This window comes from Sycon ciliatum, chromosome 3, assembly GCF_964019385.1.
Source record: "Sycon ciliatum chromosome 3, ocSycCili1.1, whole genome shotgun sequence".
NCBI classification, from domain to species: Eukaryota; Metazoa; Porifera; class Calcarea; order Leucosolenida; family Sycettidae; genus Sycon; species Sycon ciliatum.
In genome coordinates, this window is record NC_088645.1 from 37,196,833 (window position 1) to 37,220,162 (window position 23,330).

At 50.7% G+C, this 23,330-nt stretch overlaps 2 protein-coding genes across 2 annotated transcripts; both read left to right on the top strand.

Moving 5' to 3' along the window:
* The first annotated feature begins 1,341 nt into the window (after positions 1–1,341).
* LOC135812100 (uncharacterized) lies at positions 1,342–15,174 on the top strand. Its single transcript, XM_065325428.1, has 4 exons — positions 1,342–2,610; positions 3,645–3,896; positions 7,314–11,888; positions 13,617–15,174. The coding sequence occupies exons 1-4, from the start codon at positions 1,726–1,728 to the stop codon at positions 13,851–13,853; spliced, it is 5,949 nt and encodes a 1,982-aa protein (XP_065181500.1). The 5' UTR covers positions 1,342–1,725; the 3' UTR covers positions 13,854–15,174.
* Positions 15,175–17,184: 2,010 nt separating this feature from the next.
* LOC135813043 (uncharacterized) lies at positions 17,185–21,513 on the top strand. Its single transcript, XM_065326262.1, has one exon. The coding sequence runs from the start codon at positions 17,185–17,187 to the stop codon at positions 21,511–21,513; it is 4,329 nt and encodes a 1,442-aa protein (XP_065182334.1).
* Positions 21,514–23,330: the final 1,817 nt, after the last annotated feature.

Here is a 23,330-nt window from a genome sequence, read left to right on the forward strand (position 1 = left end):
AACCAAGCGAAACGTCCAAAAACTCACGTCATGAACTTACGTGCGGGACAGTCAACTCACGTAAAACACGTCAAATTTTACGTGAGTTTTTTCACTTTTTGACGTAAAAGTTCACGGACGTAAGACTTTTACGTGAAACTTAACCTCTCTATTACGTGAACTTTTACGTCAAAAAGTGAAAAAACTCACGTAAAATTTGACGTGTTTTACGTGAGTTGACTGTCCCGCACGTAAGTTCATGACGTGAGTTTTGGAAGTTTCGCTTGGTTATCCCGACCGAATTTGTGTGAGTTTCCGGAATTTTATCGAGATTTATCAAGTTTATTGGAAGATTTGATATTTGTGCGAACTAAACCCGAATCCTGCCAGGCAAAATTTCACGTCACGTCGCACGTGTAACTTAACCTCTAAAAATTACACGTAACGTGAGATTTGCACCGCGTTTTGAAAAAGGGCAAAAAACGTGTAACTTAACCTCTCTAATGCCTGGCAATATCCATCATTAGGCCTCCGCGGAATATGCTCGTATTTTTACCGATAATTCTTTTGAGCATTGCTCAAAATTTCGACCGATTATTCCCGTAATTCCACCAATAATTCTCACAATAATTATTTTTTTCTTCCCTTTTTTGCAGATACCATACCGCGTACGGGGTTTTTGCCACTTGTACGGGCAAAAAATCACGGTTCGCGTGAAATACCGGGCGATCAACTTCAGGATCATGAGCTTTTTGGTACAAATCAGGGTGTCATAAATGGAAAAAATTGAAAAAAGGGGGCATTGCTCAAATTTTACCGATTATTCCACAAAAATTGCCAATAATTCCCGTTTTAAAATCACACCGATAATTCCCGAAATTATGCCGGCACATTCCGCGGAGGCCTGATCATCACCTCTTGGTAGACTCTACTACCATACTAGGGGAGCCGTAGCCTATACTAGGCTATACTATAGCCTAGTCTACAACCCTAGCCTAGCCTAGGCCTGCGACTCCCTAGCCCTGGTTTGTACGTGTCGTTACACTTACACTTATACTTACAAGTAACGTTAGTTAGTTACAGCCAGGTAGATCTACACGGTCGGTGCGGGTGCAGCGAGAGACCATCAGGCATCACGCATGCACATGCTGATGGGCATCGAACACTTGCCTTGGGCATGGCCCATGCGCCAGCTCTGCCGCGAAGGCTGTACCAAAGATACTAGTACTAGTAAGTAGTTTATCGGCACAGCTCGCTCAGCGGCTTGCATGCCAACGTGATCAACCATGATCAACAGACTAGAAGATAGAGTCTGGACTCAGTCTACTAAAACTGCCTTTCCTGAATGTTCGTGTTGGGAATAATAATATCCCACGCGCGCCCGACCTTGGACCTTTTTTTTCTTGGGACTGTGTGACAGTGTGTTCTACGCTGCCTATCGTCTCTTGTTGAGCTCCGTGCGTAGACGTCATGTAGCGCGCGCTATCGCAGTATCCATTGGCAGTGTAGATCTACTGGCCGTGGTCGGATCGTGCGTTCTTGCAAGAAATATTTTGGCAGATTCCGGTTTTTCTTGCTAGCCCTGCCCCGTGCATCGGCAGAAGAGGAGGGCGAAGTAACTTGCCCTCCTTCCTCTTGATTTCTACCGCGAGTCTGTCTGCTCGCCGTGTTACTGGAGCCGTGTGGCTAGATAGAGGTGAACATCGAGTTCGTAGTTTGCAACTTTAGGCGCGTAATCCGAGTATCATGAACGTGAAGGGACAGGAAAGCGCCGGCAGCCAGTTACCTCATAGGGGAGTGATCACATTGTGTCCTACTGCAAGAGAGCTGGGCCGCGGAAACAGTGCTATCGTCTTCGAGCATGAAGGAGCTGAGGCACTGAAGAAGCTGAGGCCTGAGAGGTGCCATCGAGAAGATGACCATGGCTTTCGTCCAGAGCTCAGACAGCATTACAAGGAAAATCGGCAACGATTCGAAGCGGAGCTCCACTGCGGCCACATCTGCCGTAGCGATCATATTGTCAAGGTGCACGCACGGGCCACTGTTGACGGATGCCCGGCGATCGTCATGGAGAGGCTTGGTCCAACCCTGGGCCAGTTTATCTTCGAGCCTGTCGGTCCCCCGCGACCAGAGGCCACTATCCAGCATTACCTACTGGGAGCACTCCGTGGCCTGAAGGATATGCATCAGAAAGGCTACATGCACCGCGATGTGAATCTCGATAACGTTCTTCTCACTCGGGACGAACGGTACGCTAAGCTAGCGGATCTAGGCAGCGCACGACGTATCCGCAATACTGACTCCTCAATGCGAGAGCAGCTCTCGCCGGCATTCGGTCACCACAATTACTACACAGCACCAGAGGCTTATCCAGGAAAAGAGACGGAGAAGAGAGGAGAAGAGGCTTACAATGAGAGTGTAGATATGTATTCATTTGCCGTTGTGGCCCTGTGCGCACTGACCGGACGTTTGCCCTTCGGTGGCGATGAGGACTGTCGAAACCTAGGCGACCGAAGGGATGACGTACGCCAGCTGGCGGATGACCATCCCTGGAAATATGTCATTGTCCGGTGCCTGAATACCGACGCGAGGCTGCGGCTGAGTGCTGCCGACGCTCTGGCGATCCTGGAGGTGGGTCTGTGTCTGCAGATCTGTGCACGTGTGTGTGTGTTTGTGGATGTTCACATATGTGTGTGCACATGTGTGTGTATGCACATGTATGTGTGTTTGTGTGCGTGTACGTGTGTGTATGCACGTGTATATGTGTGTGCACGAGTTGATGTGTGTAGAAGTATGTGTCATACGGCTATGTGTGAGCATGACTTGCGTAAACGTAGGACGCGAACGAATACAACAGAAGAGTGAACAGGTATCGTTGATATGCATCTTATTGAAGGGCTTCACATTTAGTGTATCAGTAGCACATCTCCTCTGTAGCGTTGTCAATAACTTCCAGCGAGTACAGCCGCACCAAGGGCCCGTCCAATATAATCGATCATTTACACGAAAATAAAAAAAAGTTTCGTTTTGGGTGGGTGGGTCAAGGAGAGTTTCGTTTCGAAAATATTGATGTGTGACATCAATGCATTCTAGCTGTCAAGTCAATCTATTTTTCGTTCAGGGGGTGGGTGGGAGAAATTCCTAACTAAACCTTTTCCTTTCGTGAAAATTATCGATAATGCCGGATGGTCCCTTAGTCCTTGGCGCCACCAAAATAAAACTTCAATCTCTCCAGGGCTTTTGCCAATTTGGATGGACTTGAAGATACGGAAGTTTAGTTCGTTTTTGTTTTTGTTTTGGTGTAACAAAGGACTAGTGCAGTTGTGTGCGCTGGAAGTTATTATGATCTCCGTTTGTGCTCAGATACGTACCCCGGACGGGGCACGGGGCATGTGAACCACCCCCCCCCCCTAAAAATGTCGACCTAGGCTCAGCATGCACATAATGACCATAAATGACATGCACCAGCCATCCAATACATATCCGGCCGTGCACCCCCCCCCCCCTCCCCCCTCCTGAGAAAGGGGGACCAGCTGCGCCCCTGGACGGGCCTGGTGCTGCAGACTACTTGATAACACATGCACTTTTTCTGGGAGCTGTTCTGTTTTTCTGCTTTTCTGTTTTTCTTCATTTTTGTTCTAAATGATTTTTGTTGTGTGTTTTAGGGCCCTTCGCCACCAAGCTATTTTGGGGTCTTTCTCAACCGACTGGATGAGTTTCAGACTAGACAGGAGGAGAAGATCGTGCAGCTACAAGCCGTTGCCGCCGCTACAAAGCAGGAAGCAACCAACGCCAAGGAGGCCTCACTGAGCGCAAGAGATGAGATTTCCCAAGTGAGGGAGGATCTTGCGGACGGCAAGGATCAGCGAACTGCGGAAAGCAAGCCGACCAAGCAAGGCACCGAAGGACAAACTGAAGTGAGGGAAATAAATTGCATTGCATTCCTCCACAATAGCCCGCGATGACGTTTGAAAGTCCTGTTTTGACTGAATTAAACCTCAAGAACTGGGTTGTCAGCCTCCTTGTCGAGGCCGTTCGTATTTTCATGTATTGCACTCTATACACAGTTGGGTCACCATGTGTGTATGTATATAATATAACGAAACCAGTTGATTGTACTTCAAGTATGGGTACTACTGAAGTACAAACCTTTATACAAACCGAGGCGAAGCCGAGGTTTGTATAGGTTTGTAGTACCCATATAATCGACTGAGTAGGTTATATAGCTATAAATGGGATGAAGGCCGCAGACATCACGCAACTACGTTACTTGTTCGACAAGTGTGACTGTATATTTTAAAACTAAAATATTATTGAAACCCAGTAGGTTATATTATGCTTATACTGAGCTGAACACAAACTCCCCTCTCTCCCACAAAAGTGGAGATCGGAGTTCCAACCCACAACCATAGAGTCTTTCTTTCTCCACACCTGTGCAGAGCTAGTATAACTAACAAGTGCAGTGCATGCCGTGCAGTGCAGTGCCATCACACACACGCACACACACACACACACACCAGGCGCGTGCGCCGGTGCCCTTCAAGGGGGGTTCCGGGGGCGTCCCCCGGGAACATTTTCAAAAAAGAAGCAAAATCCTGCATTTTGAGCGAAAAAAGGGGGGTTCCGGGCACCCAGGAACCCATATGGCGCACGCGCCTGCACACACACACACACACACACACACACACACACACAGACACACACACAGACACACACACACACACACCTTGACCTTCACAAACAGCTGCCGTTAAACGGTTAAGGCCGTTATCACACTGCGTTTGTTTGAGTCGCGTTTGCGTCTGCGTTTGCGTTTGAGATTGGAAAACGCAAGACGTGATATCATACTATACTTGTGATTTTCAGCACGTTTCCGTCAAAATCTGTGCGCGCGGGAAAATACAAAAATGTGGGGAATCGATCTCGAGGTGGCCGTGGATGTTGAATTTATTTTCCTGAGATCGAGAAGTGTTCTGTTTCTGCTCCTATGTCCTTTGTCAGTGGTGCTGGGGGAATGGGAGTCGATGGGAAGACTGCAGTCGTTGTGTTGCCTGTGTTGGGGTGGCAGTTCCGTTGTTGAGGCACATCGTCCAGCTAGGCTAGTCGCCGCCAACTAGTCAGCGCAACCTCAGCCAGACAGCCACGAGCTCGCATCAGCTCCATGCCTCGCGAATCCAAAATCAATCAATCAGTACATGTAGTAGAAGTACCCTCGCCGGCCTCAGCAACTAGATGGAAATGAAGATTTGAAAAGCACACTTGAGAATCACTTGAAAACACTCAAAAACAATGCAGGAAGTGCTGCGATAAAGAAAGTCCGATCTGCGTTTGCGGGATTCGGTTTTGACTACCCCCCCCCTCCCCCCAGGTTTGCGTCTGCGTCTGCGGCTGTGCGTCTGCGTCTGCGGCTGTGCGTCTGGGCTCGCGATAACGTCACGTGATGGCATTTCCTAGGCGACCGTCAAAAACCGAAGAAAATGCAGACGCAAACGCGACTTTTGAACGCAGTGTGATAAGGGCCTAAGCTGCCCTCATGAGGAGGGGAACAAAGGGGTAGCATCACGGCGTCGCGGCAGAACATCCAGCCTCATGCCGCTGCAGATCCTGCTGTCTGCGATATCTCTCGCCGCACGCACAGCAGAACTTGAACTTAAGACACTCCCTCGCTGTTGGTCGCTTGCCACGCTCGCAATTGTGCCGTTTAAATGCAGCAGCAGATCGAAAGCACCGGTTACATGACGGGCAGTGGGATGGGCAACAATGTTGGTGTTGAAGCACTAGGCGAGGTGCAGGATCGACTGAGTCAGAAGGCTGTTGGGAGGAACCTGCGAGAGGGCACTTATGTACCTTCAGCCCACCAGCACTCTTGAACCATCTACCACACACACACATGATTTGTGACTAGTTACATCGGAAGTAACAGCTATGCGCCAAGTTTGAACGCGCAATGACCGTTATACTGCGCGCAGATTTCGCCTTGGGCTCTACTCGGTAAAACTAACCTGCTAAAATAAACGCTATTGTTTGCTCATTAGAGTTCGTCTCCTCTCCAACGTAAGAGTAAAATGAGTCAGCACGAGCCTGTTGAATCTCGATTCCTTGTGAGCCAGCTCGAGCCAGTTGAATCGACTCCCAAACGTCGCTTTGGTTCTTCCACTGAGGACAACCACGATGTCGTTCATGATTCAAACAGCAGTTCCTAAGAAAACTCGCAGTGCCACCGATTATGGCGGTGCATGTTCCGTCAGCTCTGCGAGGGACGCGGAAAGGAGAACATCGATTGGAAAACCGTCAGTGGTGAAGTTCTGTCGTCCCTGCTATCTGCATTCTATGTCGATGCAAAAATGCAAGAAGAGTCTGAAAGAAGGTCTGAAAGTAGGTGCAAACGGCCATCAAAAAGGACAAACTTCTGTTCTTCATCGTTGACGGGAAATAGATCCTGAAGTTGGGACCACCGTACATGTCGTAAAACCATGAAGGCGGACTGCCGGGCACTAGTCTGATCCTACAAAAAGTGTTTATATACCAGTCTAAATTCTCGTCATCGAAGCACCTGTTTCATGGAAAATACAAGTCTGGAGTGTTGGGTGGGGAGAGAGGGGAGTTTGTATACAATCTCAGTATAAATATTGGTATGCTGTACTTGGTGAAAGCCTAGCCAGTGGTCGGTCTTCGACACCCGACAGTACTACAGTATGTGATTTCTGACCAAAAGTGCTTGCATATTTGGCACAATGAAGGCGGATGTCATTGAGCATGGCTGCGGAGTCAGCTTTGCGAATAACGGCATTTGGTAGGACTCAGGAGTTGCCTATGGATGTGTGTGTGTGTGTGTGTGTGTGTGTGTGTCCCATATGGTGCAGTGGTATGTGCGGTCGATTTCCAATCGAGAGGTTCCGGGTTCAATTCCCGACGATTATGGTCGCACATGTCTTTCTTCTCTTTCTCATTCTCCTAGCTCTTCGTTCATTCTCCTGGGTGGTTACCAACAGCCAGTGTATGCCGGAGTATGTGGTGTGGTGTGGCGTGTGTGTGAAATGGAAAATGAAAAATGAAAAATAGGGATTCACTGGCCAGAATCAGCTGTGTGGTGGATACCAGGCTAAAAATTAGTGGCGGTCAATTCATCAGCCTTGCAAGCTGTTGAATGGTGTAATCCCAGCACAAGTTGTTATGTCTAACATAGCTGTTCGCTATCATCGATTCCGCGATGGGCATGTGTGTGTGTGTGTGTGTGTGTGTGTGTGTGTGTGTGTGTGTGTGTGTGTGCATGCATGCACGAATCTGTGGGTTTTCGTATGTGCATGCATGTGTCTGCTTGTGTACTCCCCCAGATCACCATGATGTTCCTTCTCCTAGCTGTGATCATCATCTTGCAACGTACATGGAGTCCCGCAGACAACCCCAGATCCTTGGGGCTAACACTATGGCTGAGTCCAAACGGATTTGACGCGCCACGAACTATGATCGCATGGGCACCAGCTGCTGGAGGGTCAGGATCAGAGGCGCCAATGCCGTACCGCGTTGCCTGTATTTCCTGGGTTCTGAAAGACGCAGCAACATCAGCACAACGTTCCGACGCCGTGTACTTCTACCATAAGTTGCCAGTCGAACCGTCAGCACAGCCTGAGGGTGTGCTCCGTTTTCGCTCCTCTCTCCACGCGGAGGAGTTACGCCGCCTCAGCAGACTGGGAACACACTCGCCAGCGATACTACAGGATGGTGGTGGGGTTGAGTGGAACTCAGCGAGACCATCAGGAGTTTCAGGCTTCAATGCAGCCGGGATTCCCTCGCCTGCTAAGCATCCCATGCCAAGTACAGGGTTGACACTCTCGGAGTCGTTTCCCCGTGTGGAGTCGGCGGGGAACTCAGATACATGTAGCGCCAATGAAGCAGCTGCTGCACGCTCACATCGAGCCCACGACACGGTAGCTGCTAGTTCCGTTGAAGCCCACGAAACACCGTCTGAGAATGCAGATCCATCTCATGTCACAGTGAGTGAGAATTCGGATCAAGCCCACGGCACAGATTCAATGACTGAGAATTTCCATCTAACGCACGGCACAGTGGGGTCGGATTCGGACCAAGCCAACGACACCGTGACTGAGAATTCGGATCAAGCCAATGACGCATTGACTGAGAATTCGGATACAGCCAAAGACACAGTGACTGAGAATTCGGACCAAGCCAATGACACATTGACTGAGAATTCGGATCTAGCCAACGACACAGTGACTGAGAATTCGGATCTAGCCAACGACACAGTGACTGAGAATTTGGATCAAGCCAATGACGCATTGACTGAGAATTCGGATCAAGCCCACGACGCATTGACTGAGAATTCGGATCCAGCCAACGACACAGTGACTGAGAATTCGGATCCAGCCAACGACACCGTGACTGAGAATTCGGATCAAGCCAAAGACACAGTGACTGAGAATTCGGATCTAGCCAACGACACAGTGACTGAGAATTCGGATCCAGCCAACGACACCGTGACTGAGAATTCGGATCAAGCCAATGACGCATTGACTGAGAATTCGGATCAAGCCCACGACGCATTGACTGAGAATTCGGATCCAGCCAAAGACACAGTGACTGAGAATTCGGATGCAGCCAACGACACAGTGACTGAGAATTCGAATCCAGCCAACGACACAGTGACTGAGAATTCGGATCAAGCCAATGACGCATTGACTGAGAATTCGGATCAAGCCCACGACGCATTGACTGAGAATTCGGATACAGCCAAAGACACAGTGACTGAGAATTCGGATGCAGCCAACGACACAGTGACTGAGAATTCGGATCCAGCCAACGACACAGTGACTGAGAATTCGGATCAAGCCAATGACGCATTGACTGAGAATTCGGATCAAGCCCACGACGCATTGACTGAGAATTCTGATCAAGCCAAGGACAAAGTGACTGAGAATTCGGATCCAGCCAAGGTCACAGTGACTGAGAATTCGGATCCAGCCAACGACTCATTGACTGAGTATTCGGATCCAGCCAAAGACACAGTGACTGAGAATTCGGATCCAGCCAAAGACACAGTGACTGAGAATTCGGATCCAGCCAACGACACAGTGATTGAGAATTCGGATCCAGCCAACGGCATAGTGACTGAGAATTCGGATCCAGCCAACGACGCATTGACTGAGAATTCGGATCCAGCCAACGACACAGTGACTGAGAATTCGGATGCAGCCAACGACACAGTAACTGAGAATTCGGATCCAGCCCACGACACAGTGACTGAGAATTCGGATCCAGCCAACGACACAGTGACTGAGAATTCGGATCCAGCCAACGAAACGGTGACTGAGAATTCGGATCCAGCCAAGGACACAGTGACTGAGAATTCGGATTCAGCCAACGACACAGTTACTGAGATTTCGGATCCAGCCAACGACACAGTGACTGAGAATTCGGACCCAGCCAACGACACAGTTACTGAGAATTCGGATCCAGCCAACGACATAGTGACTGAGAATTCGGATCAAGCCAAGGACACAGTGACTGAGAATTCGGATCCACCCAACGACACAGTGACTGAGAATTCGGATCCACCCAACGACGCATTGACTGATTATTTGGATCCAGCCAAGGACACTGTGACTGAGAATTCGGATCCAGCCAACGACACAGTGACTGAGAATTCGGATCCAGCCAACGACGCATTGACTGATTATTCGGATCCAGCCAACGACAAAGTGACTGAGAATTTGGATCCAGCCAACGACATAGTGACTGAGAATTTGGATCCAGCCAAGGACACAGTGACTGATAATTCGGATCCAGCCAAGGTCACAGTGACTGGGAATTCGGATCCAGCCAACGACGCTTTGACTGAGTATTCGGATCCAGGCAAAGACACAGTGACTGAGAATTCGGATCCAGCCAACGACACGGTGACTGAGAATTCGGATCCAGCCAACGACACAGTGACTGAGAATTCGGATCCAGCCAACGAAACGGTGACTGAGAATTCGGATCCAGCCAAGGACACAGTGACTGAGAATTCGGATCCAGCCAACGACACAGTGACTGAGAATTCGGATCAAGCCCACTACGCCGTGACTGAGTATTCGGATCAAGCCCACGACGCATTGACCGAGAATTCGGATCAAGCCAACGACACAGTGACTGAGAATTCGGATCCAGCCAAAGACACATTGACTGAGAATTCGGACCCAGCCAACGACACAGTGACTGAGAATTCCGATCAAGCCAACGACACAGTTACTGAGATTTCGGATCCAGCCAACGACATAGTGACTGAGAATTCGGATCCAGCCAACGACACAGTGACTGAGAATTCCGATCAAGCCAACGACACAGTTACTGAGATTTCGGATCCAGCCAACGACATAGTGACTGAGAATTCGGATCCAGCCAACGGCATAGTGACTGAGAATTCGGATCCAGCCAACGACACAGTGACTGAGAATTCGGATCAAGCCCACGACGCATTGACTGAGAATTCGGATCCAGCCAAGGACAAAGTGACTGAGAATTCGGATCCAGCCAACGACACAGTGACTGAGAATTCGGATCCAGCCAACGACATAGTGACTGAGAATTCGGATCAAGCCCACGACGCATTGACTGAGAATTCGGATCCAGCCAAGGACAAAGTGACTGAGAATTCGGATCCAGCCAACGACACAGTGACTGAGAATTCGGATCCAGCCAACGACATAGTGACTGAGAATTCGGATCCAGCCAACGACATAGTGACTGAGAATTCGGATCCAGCCAACCACGTAGTGACTGAGAATTCGTATCAATCCCACGACATAGTGACTGAGAATTCGGATCCAGCCAACGACACAGTTACTGAGAATTCGAATCCAGCCAACGGCACAGTGACTGATAATTCGGATCCAGCCAACGACGCATTGACTGAGAATTCGGATCCAGCCAAGGTCACAGTGACTGGGAATTCGGATCCAGCCAACGACGCATTGACTGAGTATTCGGATCCAGGGAAAGACACAGTGACTGAGAATTCGGATCCAGCCAACGACACGGTGACTGAGAATTCGGATCCAGCCAACGACACAGTGACTGAGAATTCGGATCCAGCCAACGAAACGGTGACTGAGAATTCGGATCCAGCCAAGGGCACAGTGACTGAGAATTCGGATTCAGCCAACGACACAGTTACTGAGATTTCGGATCCAGCCAACGACACAGTGACTGAGAATTCGGACCCAGCCAACGACACAGTGACTGAGAATTCCGATCAAGCCAACGACACAGTTACTGAGATTTCGGATCCAGCCAACGACATAGTGACTGAGAATTCGGATCCAGCCAACGACACAGTGACTGAGAATTCCGATCAAGCCAACGACACAGTTACTGAGATTTCGGATCCAGCCAACGACATAGTGACTGAGAATTCGGATCCAGCCAACGGCATAGTGACTGAGAATTCGGATCCAGCCAACGACACAGTGACTGAGAATTCGGATCAAGCCCACGACGCATTGACTGAGAATTCGGATCCAGCCAAGGACAAAGTGACTGAGAATTCGGATCCAGCCAACGACACAGTCACTGAGAATTCGGATCCAGCCAACGACATAGTGACTGAGAATTCGGATCCTGCCAACGACATAGTGACTGAGAATTCGGATCCAGCCAACCACGTAGTGACTGAGAATTCGTATCAATCCCACGACTCAGTGACTGATAATTCGGATCAAGCCCTCGACGCAGGGGCTGCAAATTCGGGTCCAGCTGATCACACATTGGCGAATTCGGATCCAGGCCACGACGCACAGGTTGCACAGTCTCAAGTCCGTGATACGACGGATTCGAAAGAGATGATCCCTGCTCTACTGGAAGAAGCTAGCATGACAGCTAGGACATTTCCTGATGATGTTGCCGCTCGTAAGGTATGTTGGTGCAGTAAGGCAAGAATAAGAAAATACAGGCGCGTAGGGGGGGGGGGGGGAGGAGCGGAAGGGAGAGGGGAGGAGGGGAGGGAGGGGGGTGCACGTGCCCCATGCGGACTAACGTTACGCGCCCGAGGATAGGATTGGGCTGTGGCAGGGTGTTGTGTGGAAAATTTGTCTGGTGAGGCTAGGAGTGGGGGGTGATGTGACATGCAGAGAGAAGGGGAGGGTAAGTGATACTAGCTGGGGGAAGGAGTAGTTATTTTAGCTTAGGGGTTAAGCATTTTAGCTTGGTGAGAGGGGGGGGGGGAGCTAGTGATGCGAACTTACTTGGTGAAAATTGGGGGGGGGGGGAGGGGGGGAGCTACCGATGCTAGCTGGTGATAAATGGGGGGGGGGGGTGCTAGCTTGGTGAGAAGGAGGGGGGGGGGGGGAGTAGGTAGGACTCTATAATGTACAGGTCTCCAGTAAAGCATGCGCAAAATAGGGGACTGGGGACTGGGTGTGAAAACTGAAAAATGAACAAATGAAAATAGGGATTCACTGGCCAGAAACTCGAAGCCGCTTTAATCAGCCGTGTGGTGTTCACCGGGCTTAGTGGCGGTCTATTTATCAGCCTTGCAAGCTGTTGAATGGTGTTATCCCAGCGCAGGCTGCTATGTCTAGCATAGCTGTTCGCTACTGTCGCTTCCGCGACGGGCACATGTGTGTGTGTGTGTGTGTATGTGTGTGTGTGTGTGTGTGTGTGTGTGTGTGTAAAAAATAGGGGTGAAACGGGTCCATGTTTTTCATGTTCGGGTACCCTAACACCAGCATAGTTTTCCACGGTTCGGGTATCTGTTCCATGTACTCTTTTCTCCAGACCGACAAAATGTGTTCGTGACAATAATTTTGTTTTTGAAAACAGTCATGTTTACGAACAAGAGCGAGACATCGGAGAGTCCATGTGCGAAGACGATAATGACCAGGAGAACCCTTTGGTCCTTGGAAGAGCGGTGATCGTAAGGTAAAATATTGAGTAGACTTGACGCGTACATGCATTTGTAAGAGAACGAGATTTTTCGAGTTTCGGTTCGAAATTTGACGGAACAGGTACCCGATTCTTTTCAGCTGGCGGTTCCAAAACCGGTTCCTTGCCCGAACCGTTTCACCCCTAGTAAAAAATGAAAAAAGGGATTCACTGGCCAGAAAAAGCCAGTTCAATCAGCTGTGTGGTGGATACCAGGCTAAAATTAATGGCGGTCAATTCATCAGCCTTGCAAGCTGTTGAATGGTGTAATCCCAGCACAAGTTGCTATGTCTAACATAGCTGTTCGCTATCATCGCTTCCGCGATGGGCGGGTCTGAGGTGAGGTGTGTGTGTGTGTGTATATGTTGTTGGGGGGGGGGGGGAGGGGAGGGGGGGGGGAGTGGGGGGGGGGGGGGGGGAAGGGGGGGGGAGGAAACCCATAGGGCTTCATCAAAGCCGTTTCAATGATTATGTTTCACACACGTGCACGCCGGGCGCATAGTTGGCATAGTTAAAAGCAGGAGGAAATTCATCCATGTCCCCTTTCTCCTGCTGGCTGTGCGGCCGTGTGCATCCAACTGTTCTGCAATTCCTTATCATAGCTTTGATAGCACGACTGTATCTTATGGATCAATGTGGCCTGAGAGAGAGCGGGCCTGTGATCTCGTCATCGGCTCAAAATATATCTGATCTGTCTTTTTGTTCTGTTCTTTATTTAGTCGTATACAATATACGTGCCTCTGCCAGGCCACATTCGTCGGTACAAGTCATTCGGAGGACGTCTGTTCAGGTTCATCACGGATGGACAGGAGACTGCACTCTTGAACATTATCCTTTCATGTTGTCACATGTTGCACGTTGATACTACAGTCAAATCTGTCGTAAGCGACCGCCCCTTGGTGCAAGAAAAAGCGGTCGCTTACGGCAGATGGTCTCTTACGACAGATGTATGGTAAATCCGGCATACCAGGTATATGCTTCCATGTACTCGAGACTCCCCCATCAACAGTGCCCTCACCCTCTACAACTCACTCCCTATCGACATCACAACCCAACCTCGTAGAAATTCTTTCCGAAACAATGCATCCAGTCTTCTTTTGAGCAGTACCTGCTCCTGCTCCGCGCATCCCCCTGGTTTCTGATATCTCGAACGTGTACTTAACTATCTCGATCACCCCTGCTAACATTATTGCCCCCGCTTGTTTTTCATGATCCATTGCTTCTTGCCTCCCGGTTAATTTCCATCTAGCTGTTTCTGGCTAGTACCAGTTCTATCGCACTTATTAATCATCCTTATTGGCGTCACGCCATCGTGGAATAAAAGAATATAGTACTCAAATCGACGAGAATAATGTGATTTAATATTTTTATTGGATATTCAACGACGACCATACCCGTATAGTACGCGTATGCGACACCGGCAGTAGATCGACACTGCCTGGACTTGAGAGCTACAGCACAGCCTGAGTACAGGCCAGGCGCCTGTCGATCGCACTTGCAAGACAGCGCATTTTCACACTTTGCAGTTGACAGCGCACTGGCAAGTACATTTTCGCACCTTACTGAACCTGGGTCGCGGTCGCTTACAGCAGATTTGAATGCAGCCACCGTGCATGAAATCGCGGTCGCTGGTCGCGCACAGCAGATGGTCGCTCTGGACAGATCAGTTTGTATGTGAAACCGTCGGTGCACGGAAAATCGGTCGCTAACGGTAGATGGTCGCCTACAGCAGAGGTCGCTAACGGCAGATTTGACTGTATTAGTGTATTGTAGTTACGAATTGTGTACAGAACTGTCACATGCTGCAAGGGCAGTATTGTCAAGACATGCTAGGTCGCTTGCAATATTGGTGCGGTGCGTATTACTGCTATGCATTTCGCGAGTGTAATAATTATTTTGTTAGTCTGTTAGAATTACATCACGAGTGCATATCTGTTACGTCTACGTCGAGACACATTTTACGACACAGTAATTGCTATTTAGTATCTCTATGGCTACGATGATCATGCATTTTCTGTACGCTGCATTTTCTCTCTATGCCACGTCTATGCCACGTCGTTGTGTGCATGCATGCAGCGCAAGCCAAATGCACGCACGCTGCACGTTTTGCCCAGGACAGCGATTTGGCGATCGTTGTTCGGTGTGTTCTTTGGTGTTCTTGTTGGAAACGAGTGGTAATGTCGATTAAAGGAGTTTCTGGGTTTTTGTGGTCTGTCTGACGAAGGTTAGTTGCGGGACCAAGTCGCACCGCAACATTTGGTAGCAGAGGATGGTTGTTATCGACGTAATAGTTGTAGTATAGTAGTCACGTCTAGGCAGTAGTACTAGAACTACATTGTAGTAGTAAGAGTAAGACAGAGACTCAGTAACCAAGCAAGAATGCCAGAAACCACGAAGAAGGAAAGAACACTGGCAAAGGCCCAGTTCACCAACAGCAGAAGAGCGCTGCTAGTAGAGATCAACAAGGATGAAGCGGACAAGAAGGAGATACTAAGGGCACTGGATGGCCTCAGTGCTCTTGCCACATCCACCATCGCCTGTTGTGTGGAAGGTGATGCCGCAGACTGGTATGAGGAAGTCCAGCTGTTGGAACAGCAATATGCCGAAGCGGTATCGAGAGCGGGGGATGTGCTGGAGCAGCTGAGAATAGAACGGCCCAGCAAAGCCACCAGCATCAGCCACAGCCCCGCAACCAGAGAACGTGCGGCAAAAATCAGAGAAGTAAGGTCGTTGTTGAAAGAGAAACTGTACGACGAAGATGATGAAGAAGAGGAGGTACCAGGTGTGGATGTAAGTGAGAGTGCAGGTGTCTACCAGAGTAAAGTAAAAAACAACGCACCTGTAAAGCGTACATGTATGTCTGACACGCCCGCAACGTCAACCCAGGGAAGGGTCACGTCATCGTTGTCGGCGGTTACTATGGCAACGGTGTCGCCAGATCCGAAGGCATCTGAGCTTAGCCAAGCCAGAATGAAGCCAGAGCCATTAATAGCCAGAACTATGGCACCAAGCAGCACGGGTTCACAACGGGTACCCATGGCAACGGGTTTCGTGACTATGGCCACTGGCACAGCAGTCATACAGAGTACACCAAGTACATCAGCTACTACTACTAGGGACTTCACCCGGCGTACAGGTGCGCCATTGGCGTTGAGCCAGCAGTACCCCGCACCGAATCCGGCGTACACCGCACCGAATCCGGCGTACACGGCATCGAATCCGGTGTACACAGCACCGAATCCGGCGTACACGGCACCGAATCCGGCGTACACCGCACCGAATCCGGCGTACACGGCATCGAATCCGGTGTACACAGCACCGAATCCGGCGTACACGGCACCGAATCCGGCGTACACCGCACCGAATCCGGCGTACACGGCATCGAATCCGGTGTACACAGCACCGAATCCGGCGTACACGGCACCGAATCCGGCGTACACAGCACCGAATCCGGCGTACACTGCACCGAATCCGGCGTACACTGCACCGAATCCGGCGTACACAGCACCGAATTCGGCACCGCAGCAGCAGTCTCAGTTGGCATACACGTATACGCCTCAACAGTATGCACCGCAGCAGCAGTCCCAGGCAGCATACTCGTACAGTCCGCAACCGCAGCAGTCTCAGCCGTCATACACGTACACGTCGCAACAGTACCTACCGCAGCAGCAGCAACAGCTGCCATCGACGTATACGCCACAATATCAGCCGCAGAACGTGCAACAGCCACAGTACCTGCGAACAAGTCAGCCACAGACAGACATCACCAAGCACATGAAGAAAGTTTCTATTGCCACGTTTGCCGGCGACAAACGGGAATACGAGGCTTGGAAGGCGGCTTTTGATGTATCCATTGATCAGCAGGCAACTTCAACAGAAATGAAGATGCTGCAACTTAGGCAGTACCTGTCTGGCGAAGCTCTGGCGGTCGTACAAAACCTGGGTTTCACGCCATCAGCGTATAGTGCGGCACGCAGACGGCTTGAGAAGAGGTATGGCGGACAGCGGAGGTTGGTGGCCGTCCATATGCAAGAACTAGAGGACTTCCCTGCAGTGAAAAACAGAGCAGCAGACTTTGAGAAGTTTGCAGATTTGCTAGAGGTGGCGGTGGTAAAAATGACGGATGCCGGCATGACCAGTGAACTCGGTACGGGTACTTTGTATACACGTATGCAGAAGAAGCTAGCAACGGAAAACCTCGTCCAGTATCATCGCTGGGTGCAGGAGACCAATGCCAATGAATCTGTGACGACTCTTCTAGATTGGGTGAACCGAGAAGCCGAAATAATGGCTACTGCATCGGAAACCATTGACGGCATCGCCAGTACTGCCAGCAGCAGACAGCGACGTGGTGGTTTCAATGACCGGAAACCGAGAAACGCAGAGTCGTCCGGAAGAGTCTTCCTAGCAGAGAAGAAGAGCGAGAGCTGTGCCGCTTGCAGCGAGCAGCACCCCGTCTGGAAATGTCCGTCTTTCAAGGCAAAGACCATGGATGAACGATGGGACCTGGCAAAAGAGAAAAGGCTATGCTATCGATGCCTTGGGTCAGGTCACTGTGGAGCGCAGTGTCCCAGAACCAGACAATGCGGTGTGGATAAGTGCAGCGACACCCACAATTGGTTGCTGCATCGTAAACCGAAGTTCGACAAGGTACACAGCGAACCGGACCGCAGCACTGAAGGGGAGCGACCTTCAAGGCACAACGTCGGCAACGTTATGTCAGCGAGTAACGTCAGCGCAGCACCAGGGTCACTGCGCACTGTGCCAGTGTTGTTGAGCAACAACGAGCGGACCATACGGGTCAACGCGTTCCTGGACGACGGCGCAACGCAGACGCTGATCAGCGCAAGTGCCGCAGGTGCACTTGGTCTCCGCGGAGAGACGAAGAGGATTACAATGTCTACTCTGAATGGGCACCAAGAAACGTTTCAGAGTATGCCAGTCACCGTCACACTGTCTGACGTGACCAAGAAGACAAGCGTGGACATCTGTGCTAACACGGTACCAGCAGTATCTCGGTCGCTAACACCAGTAGACTGGAAGATTGTCAAGAAGAGCTGGCCACACTTGGAGAATGTCAAGTTCCCGAAGCTCAGTGATTGGTCGACAGTGGACCTTCTGATTGGTATTGACAACAGCAGCCTGCATGTATCGCTAGAAGAAGTCATCGGTGGTCCAGGTGAGCCAAGTGCCCGGAGAACACCACTCGGCTGGACATGTGTGGGTCCCATCAGTCAAACGGCGGGAGACTCCCGGGTGTCGGCCAGCGTGCACCATTGTCTGATGACTCAGTCAGACGCCGACCTCACTCAGCTGGTGAGGAAGTTCTGGGAAGTAGACAGTCAGCCCGCGGCAGATGGAGCGGCACTTCTAACCCCAGATGAGCGACATGCACAGGAGACGGTCGCAAAGTCGATCAAGCACATTGGAAGCCAATACAGTGTTGGCATTCCATGGAAGGATCATCCGCCCGGAGCTAATGCTAGCTACCACACTGCTCTGAAGCGTTTGGCCAACACCGAGCAGCGGCTGAGGCGAGACGCAGCAGTCGGAGAAGTCTACGCCGCTACGATAGCGGAACACATCAGCCAGGGCTATGTGCGCCGGGTTGACGCCGCAGACGTCAACGACGGAAACGCGTGGTACTTGCCCCACTTCCCGATAGTCAAGCCGGACAAGACCACAACAAAAGTACGCATCGTGTTCGACGCCGCAGCGAAGTCGAACGGCAAGTCATTGAACGACTTCATCTTGCCCGGCCCCAAACTACAGCAAGACCTGGTGAATGTACTGGTTAGGTTCCGTCGTGAGCCGATAGCACTGGTCTGCGATATTGCCCAGATGTACCTCCGTATCAGCCTAAATCCAGACGACCGGCGCTACCATCGATTTCTGTGGCGCACAGACCCAAGTAAGCCACCGGAAGTTTACGAATTCTGCAGCGTGGTGTTCGGTGTCAATGCTTCGCCATTCCTAGCGCAGTACGTGTCGCAGCAGCATGCCAGATCGCTCAGCTCAGAGATGCCGCAAGCCGCTAGTGTCGTGCTGGACTCCACATACATGGATGATAGCATGACGTCAGCACCTGATGTTACAGCAGCCAAGTCCTTATATGCGGATTTGTCGGATCTCTGGGGCCAAGCGAACATGCACGCGCGGAAGTGGCTCTCTAACTCGGCGGAGGTTCTGGCGGAGATCCCACAAGCGGATCGGGCAAGTCAACTGGAGCTCACGGACGAACAGCTGCCGAACATCAAGACGCTCGGCGTCCTCTGGCAGGCCGAGATCGACATGTTTACATTTCAGTACAAGGTGCCAGATTTCACACGTCTGACGAAGCGGCAGTTTCTGCGTATTCTGGCAACCATATTTGATCCGCTCGGGTTTCTAGCTCCGTACATCGTCCGAGCCAAAGTCCTGTTCCAATCCATGTGGATCGAAGGCTTCGATTGGGACGCCGACTTGCCAGAGGATCTCGTCAGCGCAGCTGAAGCGTGGTGCGCCGAGCTACCGGATTTGAAAAGAGTTCAAATTCCGAGGTGCCTGCGACAATTAGCAGCGACAACAGCAACTAGCAGCGTGGAAGTGTTTGTGGATGCCTCCGAAAAGGCGTTCGGCCCAGTCGTCTACATCCGGCAGCAGTTCAGCGATGGCAGCGACTCAATGCGTCTCGTCGCGTCGAAGATGAAAGTCGCCCCGCTTGCTGTCCACAGTATTCCTAGGTTGGAATTGATGGCCGCAGTTCTTGGTTTGCAGCTAGTGAAGTCTCTTCTACCTTCGCTTGATCTCACAATGAGTACTGTCACGTTCTGGTCTGACAGTGCTGATGTCCTCTACTGGATTCGTGGACAGAGCCGAAAGTACAAGCCGTTCGTTGCCCACAGAGTCGGCACGATTCAGACAGCGAGTGATCCCGACCAGTGGAAGCATGTAGCTACTACCCGCAACCCAGCCGACCTGTTGACGCGTGGTATGTCTGCAAGTCAGCTCGCAGATTCCCAGTTCTGGTGGTGCGGTCCAGACATGTCCGGGTTACACACGCCGTCCCCAGGAAAGGCATTGTCAGCAACAGCGGCGGCAGAGCTGAAGAAGCCTGCAGTTGAGATAGCTCATTTCAGTTATCTGGCGATCGCCGCCTTGCCCGCATTGGATCCAGAGCGCTACAGCAGCCTCCTCAAGCTGGCCCGGGTCATTGCCTGGATCAATCGCTTCTCAAGCAACGCAAGACGCCTGAACACTGAGCGAGTGTCAGGCCCCCTGTCCGTAGATGAGATCCGCAGCGCCGAGTATGTCATCATACGTCAGTGCCAGCAGTCAGCCTTCCCAGAGGAAATCAGTGCTCTACAGCGGGGAAAGCCTATCTCTCCTAAGAGTGTGCTGAGCAGCTTACAGCCGCAGCTCGACGAAGATGGTATTCTGAGGTGTGGTGGTCGGTTGCGCTATGCAGAGCATATTTCGGATGATGCCAGGTGCCCGATCATTCTGCCCCGCTCGAGCAGAGTAACCACTTTGATAGTGAAACGAGCACACGTCCGCCTGTTTCACGTCGGTGGAACCAATCAGACCTTGGCAGCGCTCAGCCAACGGTTTTGGATAGTTTCGGCCAGAGAAGCTATTCGTGAGTATGAGCAGCAGTGTCAAGCGTGTCGACGGCAGAAAGCAAAGACCCTGCAGCAGGTCATGGCTCCTCTACCGAGTCACCGTACGAAGCCGTCATTGAGTGCGTTCGCTACAACCGCGGTTGATTTCTGCGGACCATTCTTCACGAAGCAGGGTCGAGGACGAGCCCAGTGTAAGCGGTACATGGCTGTCTTTACTTGCACCGCTACGCGAGCAGTTCATCTCGAGCTGGTGAATGACCTCACCACCGATGGATTTCTCAACTGCTTGAGTCGGTTTGTCAGTCGTCGTGGAACGCCTACAGATATCATCTCGGATAACGGCACCAACTTCGTCGGCGCAGTCAATGAGCTGCAACAGTTGGTCGGCGAAGTTAACCAGCAGCGAGTAGCCAACAAGTTGTCTGCTATTGGAGTGACTTGGCACTTTAACCCACCAGCAGCACCTCACTTCGGAGGAATTCATGAGTCCATGGTCAAGAGCGCCAAGAGAGCAGCCTACGCCATACTCACCCGAGCAGATATCACCGATGAAGAGCTAGCAACGTGCTTTGCCTCAGCTGAAAGCATGCTCAACTCGCGTCCCCTAACGTATCAGTCAGCTCACCCGTCGGACGACATTCCATTAACGCCAAACCACTTCCTCATCGGCCAAGTCGGTGGTCAGTTCGCACCGGCTTGCAGCGAAAGTAGCTTCAGCCCGCGCAGGCGCTGGCGCGCTGTGCAGCATCTGATTGGTCAAGTGTGGACTCGCTGGATGAGAGAGTGGGTGCCTCTTCTCAACCCAGCCAAGAAATGGAGGCAAGAGTTGCCAGACCTGAAGGTCAACGACGTGGTTGTAGTGGCATCTAACGATACACCACGTGGGCAATGGCCGTTAGCACGAGTAATGGAAGTCTATCCCGGTAAGGATAACCATGTACGAGTGGTGAAGCTGCGTCTAGCAACCGGTAAGAGCCTTATGCGGCCTATTGCTAAGCTATGTCCGTTGTGTTGAAGCCCCCGCGGTTCATCAAGGTGGGGAGAATGGACAGGAGACTGCACTCTTGAACATTATCCTTTCATGTTGTCACATGTTGCACGTTGATACTATTAGTGTATTGTAGTTACGAATTGTGTACAGAACTGTCACATGCTGCAAGGGCAGTATTGTCAAGACATGCTAGGTCGCTTGCAATATTGGTGCGGTGCGTATTACTGCTATGCATTTCGCGAGTGTAATAATTATTTTGTTAGTCTGTTAGAATTACATCACGAGTGCATGTCTGTTACGTCTACGTCGAGACACATTTTACGACACAGTAATTGCTATGCGTGTTCGTACCACGCCATGTTCACGAGCGGAATATCTTGTGAATTGTTCTAATGTATTATATAAGTAGAATTGTTGACACACTAATTGGTTGCAATGTACATGTACTTACTAGTACTTGATCCGTTGCATTATCGCCATCCGCGGCAACTCCGCTACGATCTACTTGGCGAAACTTACTCTCGCTGACAGGGTGTGCTGTCACCCTGTCGCTGGGTGCAAGCACCCCTTGACAGACACTGTTTTCACCTCCGTAAACAACAATTCTTTATTCTTTCACTCCAGCACATTGCAAGTCATTATTAGTTTCTGCTTGTTCTGCATTTCAAATTATTGCTTTTCTTTTCGTTGCATGCACTCGTACTCGTCCGCGCTGCACGCGGACTTTGGCAGTCGCCATATTTAGTATCTCTATGGCTACGATGATCATGCATTTTCTGTACGCTGCATTTTCTCTCTATGCCACGTCGTTGTGTGCATGCATGCAGCGCAAGCCAAATGCACGCACGCTGCACGTTTTGCCCAGGACAGCGATTTGGCGATCGTTGTTCGGTGTGTTCTTTGGTGTTCTTGTTGGAAACGAGTGGTAATGTCGATTAAAGGAGTTTCTGGGTTTTTGTGGTCTGCCTGACGAAGGTTAGTTGCGGGACCAAGTCGCACCGCAACAACGGACTTAGCAATCGTCCTTCGAATTGACTACACCGAGGACATCCGCGATGCACACTCCGTGTCCTGGGAGAAAGTGTCTGTGCCGCCCGGCGTAGCATACTGCCACAAGGTCGTCGCAACCAGCCAGCACCTGTATATGTATGCCTCTCCCGCGGAGGGTTCTCCGGCTCTGTACATGGTGGGCACTGCCGGCGTCGAGCAGGTATCGTTTGCAAATAAATGCCCAAACACTGCAAAGCCCGTCAATACGCAGATGATGTGTCTTTATACAGGGCGGGGAAGAATGTCCAGAACTTATGCAAAGACCTCACAGAGGACATCATCAAAGTAAAGGAATTCTTGGCAACGAGAGGTCTTATGTTGAACTCCTCGAAAACCCAGCTTGTTGTGTTCAGGCCAAAGTCGAAACCTCTTGACCCCGATGTCAACGTTCAGATTGAAGATGTCACCATCACCCCTAGTGCACACGTGAAATACCTCGGTATAGTTCTTGACGAACATCTCTCCTTTGGAGTTCACATTGCACAATTAGAACGTAAAATAGGCTGTAAGTTAGGAATGTTTAGAAAGGTCCGAGACCATTTAACGATCGATGCTAAGAGGGCTTTCTACATCTGTTCCATTCAGTCCATACTTGAGTATGGGTCTAATTCCTTTGCTCACTGCCTTTCTGCCTCCCTCCATGACCGTGTTGTCCGACTTAGTAATAGAGCGCTGCGTATTGTATTTTGCATGCCCCGCCTATCTGATGTCTCCCTTGTTCTTGCCCGCTACCATATCATTCCCTTGTCTGTCAGGTACCAATTCAAGCTGTACGTTCTAACGTACCGTGC

Bases quoted from the DNA above. Each gene is read 5' to 3' on its own strand.
- LOC135812100 (XM_065325428.1), top strand. From the start codon at position 1,726: ATGAACGTGAAGGGACAGGAAAGCGCCGGCAGCCAGTTACCTCATAGG. The intron at 2,611-3,644 runs GTGGGTCTGTGT...TGTGTGTTTTAG, and splicing joins ACGCTCTGGCGATCCTGGAG to GGCCCTTCGCCACCAAGCTA. The intron at 11,889-13,616 runs GTATGTTGGTGC...TTCTTTATTTAG, and splicing joins ATGATGTTGCCGCTCGTAAG to TCGTATACAATATACGTGCC.
- LOC135813043 (XM_065326262.1), top strand. From the start codon at position 17,185: ATGGCTACTGCATCGGAAACCATTGACGGCATCGCCAGTACTGCCAGC.